This window comes from Xiphophorus couchianus, chromosome 2, assembly GCF_001444195.1.
Source record: "Xiphophorus couchianus chromosome 2, X_couchianus-1.0, whole genome shotgun sequence".
In the NCBI taxonomy this organism is placed as follows: domain Eukaryota; kingdom Metazoa; phylum Chordata; class Actinopteri; order Cyprinodontiformes; family Poeciliidae; genus Xiphophorus; species Xiphophorus couchianus.
This window is the reverse complement of record NC_040229.1, coordinates 23963360-23976533: the sequence shown is the minus strand read 5'-3', so window position 1 is coordinate 23976533 and position 13174 is coordinate 23963360. Positions and strand designations below refer to the sequence as shown.

Below are 13174 nucleotides of genomic sequence, written 5' to 3'. Positions count from 1 at the left end.
CGTTTTCCTGTCCTCACAACATGAGGCGTTTACTAAACGCTTCTGAGGCTTCCTCTGGGACCCTATGCTTTTGTTGGATGAGGCCAAGATTGAACGTTTTTGTAACAAACACTTCTGGTGAATCTTCTTCACATTTCCAATTTAGATGCTAGATGGTTTATTTAGTGAGTAGAAGATCTTTAGCCGCTTTTAGCTTTTAAACTTGAACCAAAAACTAAAATGTCTCTTTATTTTGCATCTTTATTCCTCCAGCAGCTCTTCTGTTGTTCCAGTAAAAGTTGAACTCTTCCCCTCGATCGCAGCGCTAACTGGAGCATCGACTCTCACCATGACTTTGCGAAGCTGGAACTTGCGAGCTCGAATGTCCTGCATCAGCATCTCGAAGGGCGTCAGGCTGAATTCAGTGGGCAGCGGGTTGAACGGCTGCTCCTGGACCTTCTTCAGCTTCACCCCCTGCCTCAGCTCCTTCATCAGCTGCACCCACAGACGAGCCTGGTGGTGTGGGAAACAACAGCAACACATCTGCTTCTGTCAGCGTGACGGCTCTGCCTGCACCCGGTCAGACACACAGCACTGCCGTTGTCCTTTCTGTGAACTCTGTTGCACCGTCTCACCCAGTCTCTGTGCTTCAGCCCGTCCAGCTCAGCCGTGGATCTGTCCTCCAGAGCTTCTTCAGAGGAAATCTTCTTCAGCATCTGAGTGGCACAAAACAAGTGTCAAACATTTGACTGCTCATGTTTCTGAATCCCTGTGGTTCACTTAAAAGTGATTCAGAGTTGGTGGAAATACTCGAAAAGTGCTATTCACAGGTCCAGTCTGGCTGAGCCTGAGATTCTTTGCAACAGTGAATGAGTAAAGATTTTGTCTGTGGATTTGCAAAGCAGGCGGAGACAAACACAAAAGTTGCTTCTATCACTTGAGATTCTGAGAAAGGTAATTTAAAGTTAGTGGCTGTATAACAGCACAACGGAAAAGTTCACAGGGAATGAATATCTTTGCATGGCACTGTAGGTCTTATCATCATTCAAGACTGGTCACGCACATCCTGGTTTTATAGTTGCAATTATGTTACAATTATGAACATCTTATCTAAAATTTTAATTTCCTGTGATTAAAATAAATACATTTCAAGCTGTTCAAACATTTAAACCTTACGTTTTATTTTCAGAAAATGCCTAGAAACCTATAAAATGTATATCATTTTAGAACTTGTATGCATAAACTTGGTATTTAACCTCATGAGCATATAGAAGTTTACTTTTTTTTTTGTCCTCTACACTAAAATAACTCGTTGAAGCTAGACTAAATGGATGGTTTTGGGCTTTGTTTTGGATTTCTATCAACTGGATGAGTGTGCTTACAGGTTTAAATCACAGTAGGACTTCAACATCACATTAATGTGATGTTGAAGTTCTGGAAGAAACTCGACATTAGAAATATATTTTCTTCACTTGATTTGTGTTTAAAGTATTCATCCATCGAGTCTTATGGTGACATATTCATGACTTTGGCTACAAATATAAAAAGTCTAGGTTAAACAGCTCATGCAGGATAATTTATTCACAAACATCATAATTTACAAAAACTACTCATTGATAAAGCCACTTATTTTTGTCATGTTACATTCAAATTTTCTAATTATTCTTGTCCCTAAACGTGTAAAGTTTTATCTTCTTGTCTGATTTGGCCCTTGCTTAGGAAACAACCTTTCTGACATGACGGCGCCGTGACGTACCTCCTTTGCATCTTTGATCTTGATGAGGAAGGTCTGCAGCTCCAGCGTCTCTACAAACAGAGCGCGGCAGACGGCCTGGTAGTGCTCCGGCGCCAGGCTCGGGTTGGCCAGACGGGACGCACAGAGCACCACGACCTGACGGAACCAACACACCGGCCTTATCGCTCTCTCCTGCTCCTCATCCTCATCCTCCTCTTCTTCCTGTCCACTGTACCCCTCATCCGTTGCTCCGCTGCCAGCAGAGCTGACGCCCTCGCCGCCCTGGTCTCCGCCCGCCATTCGCTCGATGAGGCGCTCCAGCTGTGGGCTGAGCTCCCGCTCCTCGTTGTCGTCCAGTCCCCAGTCCAGAGCTCGATAGATGGCCACACCGAGGGACTGAACCAGCTGAAGGCATCAAGGAAAGCACAAAGAATAAAAGTTTTTTGTTTTTTTTAAACTATTATTACAAACTATATGATGTTAACATTAAGATATTTCTAAAGTACAGTGTTGAGAATAAATGAGTACATCAGACTTGTCAGAAAACTTTTAGCTTCCTGTCAGAGTCAACATTCACTATTTGATACTATTCTCCAAAATATTCCCACAGATGTGGGCCGTCAATTTCAAACATGATCTTGTCATTTTGCACATGCAAAAAAGTTGCAAGAATGATTACAACAATGAATACTCCACTGCGTTCAAAAATGAAAAGAATAATGACATGCCCAAGGACAACCACATTGGTCACTGGTTTTCTTAAATGTCAGAAATGTTCATTTGCAAAATGTGTTTTCTTTTTACTTTTGTCATTTTAACACATGGAAACAAATAAAATGGATATTTTTTAGCATTATTATTCAAATTTATTATTCTCCTAACATTTACTTTCCTCAAATCATTAGTTACGTTTTTTTTTTAATCAGTAACAAAATGTTTCCAGCATTGTGTTGTATAATAATGTCAGGAATGTTATTTTTCAGTAAATTACTAACCAATAAAAGTCAAGTTTAGGTGTTATTTTGTGTAAAGACTCATATAACAAGCTAAATATTCAGCATATTATGAGAAAAAGATTTTAAAAAGTGTTTTGTGCTTCTTACCTGTCGCTCTGCGATTGGTGGAAGAGGAGCTCCATCACTGTCATCTAGAAAAAAACAAAAACATGAAAACCAGTTAAAGCATCGCTGAGAATCAAAAGATTTCTATGGTCATCAATATTAATAGGACAAAAATGCTTGAACATCGGACAGCACATTTTTAGCATCTCCAATTTAATTTCAGTATTATTGCTGAAAATTACAACAACAGTATTCATTAAGACTAATCCTTATTTTTAAGGATATTTTTCTGTCTCCACTTTTCTCTATGGGCATTTAATGGAAGCTATTTAACGAGTCAAACATCTTATGGATATGGATAACATCAATGTATGACACTTGTATTGCATGATGAAGATTGAAATTCTATACTTGAAAAATATTACATTACGTCTATAGCACAGGTGTCAAACTCCAGTCCTGGAGAGTCACAGTCCTGCAACTTTTAGATGTGACTCTGCTGCACCACCTGATTAGACTAATTAGGTCATTAGCAAGGCTCTGGAGAACTGATCTACACAAGGAGGAGGTCATTAAGCCATTTTATTCCAGCGTTTTGTACCTGTGGCACATCTAAAAACTGCAGCACACCGGCCCTTGAGGACTGGAGTTTGACCCTGGTCTATAGCATCTTTATGGAGCTATATGAACTGAATTGTGTAAATAGATAAACTTTTTAATGATATACAGTACAGACCAAAAGTTTGGACACACCTTTTAATTCAATGAGTTTCCTTTATTTTCATGGCTATTGACATTGTAGATTCACACTGAAGGCATCAAAACTATGAATAACACATGTGGAAATATGCACTAAACAAAAAAGTGTAAAACAACTGAAAATACCCCTTATATTCTAGTTTCTTCAAAGTAGCAGCCTTTTGCTGTGATTACTGCTTTGCACACACTCTGCATTTTCTTGATGAGCTTCAAGAGGTCGTCACCTGAAATGGTTTTCACTTCATAGGTCAACCTGCCCTGTCAGGTTAATAAGTGGGATTTCTTGCCTTATAAATAGTCATGAAAATAAAGAAAACCCATTGAATTAGAAAGGTGTGTCCAAACTTTTGGTCTGTACTGTATATATAACGTATTGAGATGAGTCTGTATAAATGGGTGGTAATTGGTAGCTGGAGAGCAACTGATTTAATATCTAACTTGATGGCTCAGTAATGAAGCTGTAAGGAACAGCAGAAAAGCTGGCTGCAGCATTCTATTTCAGGAAGAAACTAGAATACAAGCAATCACAGAAAGAGAATGACCTGCGAAACGACAAAATACTAAATGAAACTCTTTTGGAGTCATGACGAACAGCAGACAATGAGTAGATTATAGAAAATAACTTTAAATTATCGACTGTCAAAGCAAAACAAAACATCCACAAGGTGAGTAAGAAGTGGTGCATGACGAACACAGCTAATCATCATTATCTGTGTATGGGTGAGTAAAAAGGAACCACGCAGGAGGAAGACGAGTGGAAATGACGAGAACCAGACAGAATAATAACAGAGGAGGAGATGACAGAGGAGAATTAGCAACAATGGCCAGGTATGAATTGCAGACAGCAGGTTACAATGCTTGCAGCACAGGGCAGATTATATAGGCTTTCAGAGTTAAACACGAACCAAAACAAATACATCCTGAAGCTAAGAAGAGCTTAAAGAACTGAAATAAAACCAGAGAAGCTCAACAGATCATCACATCTATTCAGAATCTCTGCAGAAAACACATCACACCAAGACCAAATCTAGAACAAATGTCCACTCTTGATGGAATAATGAGCTGATACAAGCAGTCTAACTAGTCAGGCTATCTGCACCTGTAGCTAGTCTGCTGAAAACAGACCTGTTTTTACTTGCCAACAGGAGTTTTAAAACAGCAGTAAGTAACTCAATACAAGCGACAGGTTTTACTGTATTCCATTGTTTTCCTATTCGTGTTCACAACTGTAAATATTTCCAAACATGATTTTGAAAGATGTGGAAGCACGGAAAGCCATTTTGGAGATTAATCAAAAGTTTTCCAGAGTCCTCTGGCATCAAATAAACAATGTTAAAGCCACATGTGTATAAAATGAAAAAAAAACATATTTAAGAAATCAAGGTGAACATGTTACATATGTTATATAACATCATAACATGTTTTTTGTGGGCTAATGTCACATTTGAAGTTAAGTTCAGGTTGAAATTTGGTACTTTTAGCGAAATATGTTTATGCCACAATTTCAAATAACTACGTTTGTTTGACTCCATTTAGTTCATCTCAACTGGAGTTCTTGATGGGTTAGCTCGGTGTGGCCGTGTCAAAGAGTCAAACAAGCCTTTCCTCTTGGCTCAGATGTCAGTAGGAACACCCGAGGAGGCCTGAAACTCCTTTATCAGCAACTCAACAGACAAACGGGAGACTGGACGAACACAAATATAGATCAGGGAGAAAAGATGTGAGGCTATTCATCAGGAAACCTAAAAATTACTGTACAAAACTAGAAACTGAAGGCAGCAACTACACAGTGTTTATTATCAAAAAGCAATAAACTCTAAAATATTACAATTGCTCTACATTCCTGTGTTTTATGCATAACCAGATTAATTATTATTTAATTGGAAATAGAAATAGAAAGTTTAACTTGTTTTTCCCAGATAATTCTGAGTTAAATAAAAGATCAAACTACATTTCTAAGATTTCAGCAACGTTCGGTGCAGGCTATATACATATTGTTAGTAAAGGCGTCTGCACCATCCACAGTCGGACTCTCGGGGCGGTGAATGGAGTTTTTGCCCTGTAGGTCTGTTTGTGCTGCAGGACGCAGTTCTAATCTTTCGCTGTCTACAACAAAGCGCTGGCAGCAGGGCGTGAGCGCATCGACCATCAGAGCCTCGGCCTGTTTCCTGTGTGAAAAGAGACGCTGCTTCCATCAGCAACAAAAGGAGAGTCCATTACAAAGCCCTCCACTCAGGAAGGAGACGATAACATGAAGCCCTGTAAACCTGTCGGGCAGGTCCGCAATAACTGATGATACCTTCCCACAGCTACGGCCCGGTGAACACAAAAGAGGGAAAGGATCTGCAGTGAAAATCCCCCAGCAGCCCTGCAGCTCAGCTCCTGGAAAAACACACAGTGAGCCATGCGCTCTGGAAAACGGGAGGCGGCTGCTAATGTACCGGTTATCGTCTTGGAGCTGCGAAACTCCTTACAGCACCTTGCAAAAGTATTCCCACCCCTTAAACTTTCCTTTATCCTCTGCATGTTTCAGCCATAAACATCAACATGGTGTATTTGGGATTTTAAGTGACAGACCGACACAAGGCGGCAGAGGATTTTGAGTGGGTGCAACAGAACAAGTAAAATTCTGAAAGGTGTGGCATGCATTTATATTCTAACCCAGTGATACAATAGTTTGTACAAACTTTTTCTCACAGCAAATACGACTGTGACTTTTTCGGCGTTGAACTTGAAAATAGCTCAAACTCAGATTAAACAGAGTGGAAGAGTAAACAGGTTCCATGTCTTTGAACAGATTTCTTAATCAGTTTTAGATCTGGACTTTGACTGGACCATTCCAACACATAAATATGCTTTCATCTAATTGAGGGGTGCACTGACATGCAAATTTAGCAGAAATGTTAGAATTTCTGTTATAATTTACATTTACTGATATTATACACATTTTCCTTCCGTTTTTCACCACTGTCAGAAAATGACCACATTGCTGACGTTGCTTCTCTGCTTCGGTTCACACTCCACAATCCTGAGTGGCATCACCGTCACATGACCAAACCAAGACTACATGGTCTCCTTCCACCCCTCCAGAAACATACAAAACTGCCTACAAGATGGAAATAATCAGCAGTTATTATTATTGTCTCGGTAGCTCTTTTCTTATTGTCAACGTCTTGCTGAAAGTATCAAGTCCACTCCAGAATCAAGCCTTTATCGTTTACTTAATTCCCTCTAAATGTGACAAAATGCAAGGGCTATGAATACTTTTGCAAGGTATTATAAGTTCGATTTTTCCCTTTTGTAATGTTCTGATTAGCTCTGATTTTTACTCCACATTCAAACTCAGACCAAATTTACAGCTTTGAACTTGGCACTGTTAATGAAAATGGCAGAACCCAAATGGGACATGAAGTTTTCATCCGTTCATAAGGCAGTGATCGTTAACCGAGAGCCTCCTCCAGGACATCTACAGCTCTGCCCACAAAAATGTAAATAAAACAACGCAAAAGCCCAGCGATGCCTTATCCAGTCTGAGCTAACGATAGTCAGAGCTAACCTGGATCAGGCTTTAGAGAAGGTTTAAAGGAGCAGTAACCTATTTTTAGGGAGTGTTTATTACCTAATGCAGGTTTTCCAAACACAGTACTTTAAGTGAAACACATGGGTCCAAGCCTGGGTAAGTTAAGGAAACATTTTTATTTTTGCATGATATTTCATGCACCATATGGTTTGTTTATAAGGTAGAAACAAACCATATATCAATTTGTACCGAACAATTGCATGATTAAAAGAAATTTGAGTGAGCCGACATCAAGCCTGGTCCTGGTTCTTGGAGCAACACACCCGTGGTGAAACATTGGACAGAACTATACAACCGAATGCCTAAAATCCTACAGCTCAGTCAGCTCTGCGGAGGAAGCTCGTTTCACCTCTTTGCATCCGAGATCTTGTTCTTTCAGTCATTATTCATATCTCAAACTCAGACTCCCACCCCATCTCATCATTAGTGTCATTCTGTTGTAGAAAGTCAAAGCAGATATTGAATAAAAGTAGAGCGACTGTCTAAACAAGACCTTCTCGCTACATTTATATTCACTCATTTCTGCATCGCTTTTAGCCCAAACTCAAAGCCACTGTGGAGAAAATAAACACCCACAAGCTGTAGCCCTTCCTAATCCATTGGCTTAAACAGAGGAGACGGATTTTTATCGCAGAGAATAACAACCTTATGCATAAAGATATTCGGCCTGTGTCATCTACGCAGAGCATCTTTCTGCCAACCAAAACGTAAACATATCATCGGGTTCCCGAGTTCTCCGGCAGACTTGACAATAAGTCCTGCTGGATCTGACAGAACTCCTCGCTGTTAGTCACACACAGTTTACTCCGGCTAATGACGGATCGCTTTCATCCTCAGAAGCCTGACACCTCCCCGTTTCCTTCGTTAAGACGCAGCAACTCAAAAGCTCCCTCAGTGTGGACTTTGCCGCCTGTTGCCATGGAAATGAGGAAGGACAAATGTGACAGAAGAAAAAGCAAACTGGGTTCAGAGGAACAGGCTTGATAATGAGTGATCAGAGGAGGCAAACAGTACAGAAGAAATAGGAGAGTGTGAAAGCAGCCATTGTATGAGCTGGAGCCACGTCCATAAATCTACCAAAACTAAAAAAGAGGTTCAGATGTCAGTGCAGGAAAAGGCTGCTGCATGTTACCTGTGATGATTGTGATGTTTTCTGACTTTAAGACACTTGCTGCTCAGTTTTAAAAAGCCAAATGTGAATAAACCCAATACTTGCCATTGTAAAGTATTCATTCCCCTTGATCTTTCCACAGTTTCCTTTTGTAATCACAAACTCTGACGTAGTTTACTGGTATTTTTGGAGTATTTTCATATTTAGACACTGTTTTTGAAAGACAGCTCAAGTTCAATCAAGAATACTTTTACACTTTTCAACATATTTTTCATCTTCTGATACTTGAACTTGCAGCATCTGACTGATCTATAGATGCTGGAAGTTCTGCAAAGGAAAACAAAGTATCCTATGTGAGCTCTCGGCTCTTCTGGGCTGATTTTATGACCTAAAACAAAACTGAGATAATGTAAAACTTTACAAGGCTTTTATCATAGAACTTTTATCACTGTCAGTGTACGACTATACTCATAAAATGACTTCATCAGTCTTTATCTATACACACCTATGCACCTAAAAGCAACAGTCACGCCTAATATGTGCAATTTAAAAGGCTGTGCCTGTTTCATTTTGGACTTTTTACCTCATTATCAACACTTCTTCTCAAGAAATGCAAAAACTAAAATGAGATAGTCAGAAAATCAGTACTAATGGAACAATTTTTCAACTGAATGCAAACTATCATAGTCTACAATGAGTTGCTTTGGTTTCTTGGTGGGTAAGGTCGATGGTGCAAACGGCTTTTATCTGGCAGGAGCCATTTTTATATGTGGACCTTGACTTCCTGAGGACCTTCTGTGTAAGAGAATTAAGACGAATCTCAATCTCTGGAGTTTATATAAGAGCTCCAATGACTCCGAGCAAAGATTAGAGTTATTTAAAGTCCAATTATTCCACAACTTCTGCTTAGAATTTTCAGATTAGATTACAGCTCAGAGGAAGTTGAAAGAGGATTGTTCAAGTTAAATGGATGATAAAATAAACCTCACTGCTGTCAGAAGTTGAGTCCAAATAAATATAGTGAAGGTCTTGTGATTGCTTAGGCATATTTATATTCTTTAATACGGTCTGGGTTTGAAATGACAACAGGATTTCCAGATCCTACATCCTTTCAAACAGGGTCAGTGGATCCTGTGACCACAAAGTCTTCAGCCAGACTCGCTACAAAGACTAAAAGACACAAAAACCTCTTCCTCCTTGAACAAGAACTTTTGAACAAATATTTGTCTAAAATTAGACCTGAACTGAACATAGCTCAAGACGCTGTTCACGGTGAAATCATTATAGGAAGTTCAGGAAGTCCTTCACTGATCTTCTGTTTCAAGAAAACCTGCTGCAGCATAGATCAGTGTGCTCCAACTTTGTTTTGGTCGTTGGTGCGTCATACTGCATTTACTGTTCAAATAAAAGGTAACCAGTTTGGTACCACAGTTTGAGAACTTTGGGCTTAACTAATCTTAAAACACTTTCAAATTTGAACACATATTTAGGAGAAGTGCTGGTACTTTTGAGATCTGGAGCGCAAAACTTAGTTTGAATCCATCTAAAGTCTACAGAAATTAATTTTAACACCAGATTTATTATTTTGCTCATATCTGCTATAGCCCATGAAATCTTTACAAGCTGCCACTAGAATGTACTCCCCCATATTGTTATTTTTCCACCAAAACTGCAGAGACGGATCTCAGGCGCTGAGCTCCACATGGCAGGTGGCTGATGAGCGCTCCTATGCAGCTGCATCGTAACAATTCAGCCTTTTATGGGCCCGTTGCGGCACCGCGGCTCATGTTACCGCGGCTGCTTCGGCTCAGATTTGTGCTCCCTCTGATGGGAAGAGTCAGAGCCACAGCTGATGTCAGCAGCGTCTGAAAAACTGCACACCGGCTCTTGTGTTTACCATCAAATCCGGCAAGTCTGCTTTCATCTCCCAGGGTAGCTGTGATGCTGGAGGAAACAGCAGTGAAGGAGGAGAGGTCCACGGTCCCCGACAATGTGAGGATTATTTCATGTTTTTGTGCTTGTGAGCACACAAGAGGACAGGAAAAATGGGATAACAGGAAAGTGGGAATGTTTTACTTGAAGATATCCATCACAGAACGACACGTTAGTTAAAAACTCTACGAACAGCTACAGTCTGGATCCGGGTTGTTTTCTCTCTGTAGAGTTTTAAAAAACACAACTTGTTTTCTCGATATGTCGTCCATTTTATGGCATGGAAACCAAAAGCACGGTCAGCGCATTTTTAAAAACTCAACTTTATATCTTAGGTGTTTTTTTTTTTTTTACTAACATATACTGAAAAAAAATGAGAATGGAGCTCCAACTTTTCAAAAAATTGTGTTAATTGGTCACAAGTAATTGAATAAAGTTTGTCAGACTTACTTTATTTTCATTTACAGCCTAATAAACTTAACTTAATAACTTCATATGATTATTTGTGACCAGTTAGCACAATATAATTAAGTTAGATCACCTGTTCTCTTTTTTCAGTGTATACAGAAAGCAGATTAACTTGGCTGAAGGTCATGATATTACCACAGAAAACCAATAAAGGATTTTATTAACCATTTCTGGAGGCATGTAAAGAAGTAATCCAACCTGTTAAAATAAACGTCCCCACAACACTGACGCCACCGATGCGTTCACTGGCGTCAGAAACAACAGGACACTTCTCATTCCTCCAGAAGGCTCTCTGAGGAGAATCTACTAAACGTTAGTCAGGAAGTTTCAATGTCTTTTTAACGCACCTACAAGCTTACAGTGTTCCCTCAACCAGGCAAACAATACCTGTAATTGATTGTGCAATGATTACACATAAAAATTAAAATGCCTCTTTTCTTTATTGGCGCCACATAAACAGTTTCATTAGATTCAGTGAAAGACTTTGTTCTAAACCATTATAGTTCTGGCTGCATGCTTAGGGACATTTTCCTGGAAAATGAACATCATTTTCAGCAAACCTTAAAATCGGCTAAACTTCTGACTGTCCTGCACGGACTCTTCCACCTGAGCTGTGGATCTCTGCTACTTCTGCTTCTACTCTCTCTTTGCCCAACAGATATATTTTTGAGATGTTTAAATGGACTCTAAAGTTCTCCACAACTTTACTTTTAGGTTTGCAGGTGTGTCACTAAGGTTTTCCAACAAACTCTGCAGAGCAGCTGCATCCATATGCCATTAAATTAATAAACACAGGTGGAATCAATCAGTTCACTTCTTCTTGAGTACAGCTGGTTAAGATAGGTTTTATTTTCAAAGAATCAGAGTAAGTGGGGGACAGGTACAAAGTTTACCCTGTGTAAAATATGTGTATATATATATATATATATATATATATATTTCTCTCTCCACTTCAGACAGATGCTGATGGTGTTTGTGTAAAAAAAAATCAAGGTGTATGTATCTCTCTGTAGAGCACTGTAGCACTTTAAAACGTGGATTTACGTTTTCCACAGATGGTTAAATATGCACACATAGTTTGGCCTCCAGTTGTCTCCATGCGGACTCTGGAGCAGATCCCCTAGACCGCAGTGAGGACATAAATACTTCACATCCGGGAAGATATTGTGTCGGTGCAGGCTCAATTCAAACGGGAATTTCGGAAAAATAGGAGACCGCGTAAAAACCTTGTATGCTTCGATCCACGTTTCCTCGTCTCTAAAAACGGTCCTTAAATGAAAGGAATCTCCTTTAAGTAAAGCTTTACTCTTTGAATAATTAATAATTTACCGGTACACAGTCATCCCTGTTGGCAGTGGATGTGAGGTTATTCTAAATATGCATTGCACGAGGAAATTTCACTTCAAATTATTTGTTTTAAAAGAATTTGAAATACTAAAGCACAAGATCGGGTGAAAATGTGAATTCTAGCTGGGAAGGGAATTGTTCCTCTGTGCCAAACTCCCCTGGAAAACCATCTAATTTAAGAAAGAGCTGCTTTTCTCCCCACAATATCCAAAGCAAAAAACATTATTTAAGGTTTCTAATGAGAGATTTAATAGTATTATTACATTCCGCAGCATTAGAACCCATAGTTCATTAGTACACTTTGCAGACTTCAGTACTCAAACTGTTTTCAAACTAATAAGCGGATGTTTTTTTTTATTATTAATTTTATTTATTTTTGCCGAATGTGGAAAGGGATATTTAGGTTATAACCGACATTTTAAAAACTAGAATACCTGGTTTAATGATGATTTCCCGCGTTTGTTTTGATTCGGGATGCAAGTTTGGGGGCGATAGGAACAGTTGGGGTTCGGTCCTACCGTCGGGTTGCGGCTCCTCCTTTAACGACACGGTTCCGTCCCGGTGCAGGAGGATAGAGGACGGGTCCTTCACCCGACCGGGTCTCCCGGGCGGCGGGCGGGGCACCCTGAGCCCGCTGCAGCACTGGTAGCACACCGCCCATGCCTGCTCCTCCTTGATGGGCTGCTCGTAGGACTTCAGCACCTCCTCCAGAGACAGCTCCCGGGGCTCGGCCAGGTCCCGCACCGCCGCGCGGTCCGTGGGGGCGGTTACACGGGGGTCCCCGACCTCTGCGCTTCGGTTGGTGGATCTGGCCATGACTGCGATGCCGCGGAGCCCATGCTTCACTTCGTGAGCAGCGGGGACATCGACGCCGAGCGCTGCTTGGCCCGGTCTCCTGCGTACAGCTTGATGTGTCGTCTACTACCGCAGCTGCACCGCGTTATCTTCTGCGCTGTCAAGGCAACGAGTGGATTCGACTACATCCGGTTTGGCGTCTTACACAAATAAAAGCATTCTAAATTGCAAAATAAAATCAGTGAACTAAACTGGAATAAATTTTTTTATTTAAAGAAAAAGTTGCAACTTTTAAGCCAGTACTTAATTTATTTTCCTCAGTGGCCTTTTCTAATATATATTCTTTGGACATACATGTATATTCAGAGCCTGCAAGTTGTATAGACAGCACGGGAAGCACAGAGAAG

At 40.2% G+C, this 13174-nt stretch overlaps 1 protein-coding gene across 2 annotated transcripts in view; it reads right to left on the bottom strand.

The window, feature by feature from the left end:
• spire2 (spire-type actin nucleation factor 2) overlaps positions 1-12961 on the bottom strand; it is a 31820-nt gene extending 18859 nt beyond the window's left edge. Inside the window, exons 1-5 of one of the 2 annotated variants that reach the window (XM_028002904.1) lie at positions 12407-12961; positions 2818-2861; positions 1736-2119; positions 615-695; positions 328-492 (exon numbers count right to left, since the gene is read on the bottom strand). In XM_028002904.1, the coding sequence (XP_027858705.1) occupies positions 328-492; positions 615-695; positions 1736-2119; positions 2818-2861; positions 12407-12788 (1056 nt within the window). In that variant the 5' untranslated portion in view covers positions 12789-12961. The remainder of the gene's footprint in view (positions 1-327; positions 493-614; positions 696-1735; positions 2120-2817; positions 2862-12406) is intronic. The other variant, XM_028002913.1, reaches the window with a different exon arrangement.
• Positions 12962-13174: the final 213 nt, after the last annotated feature.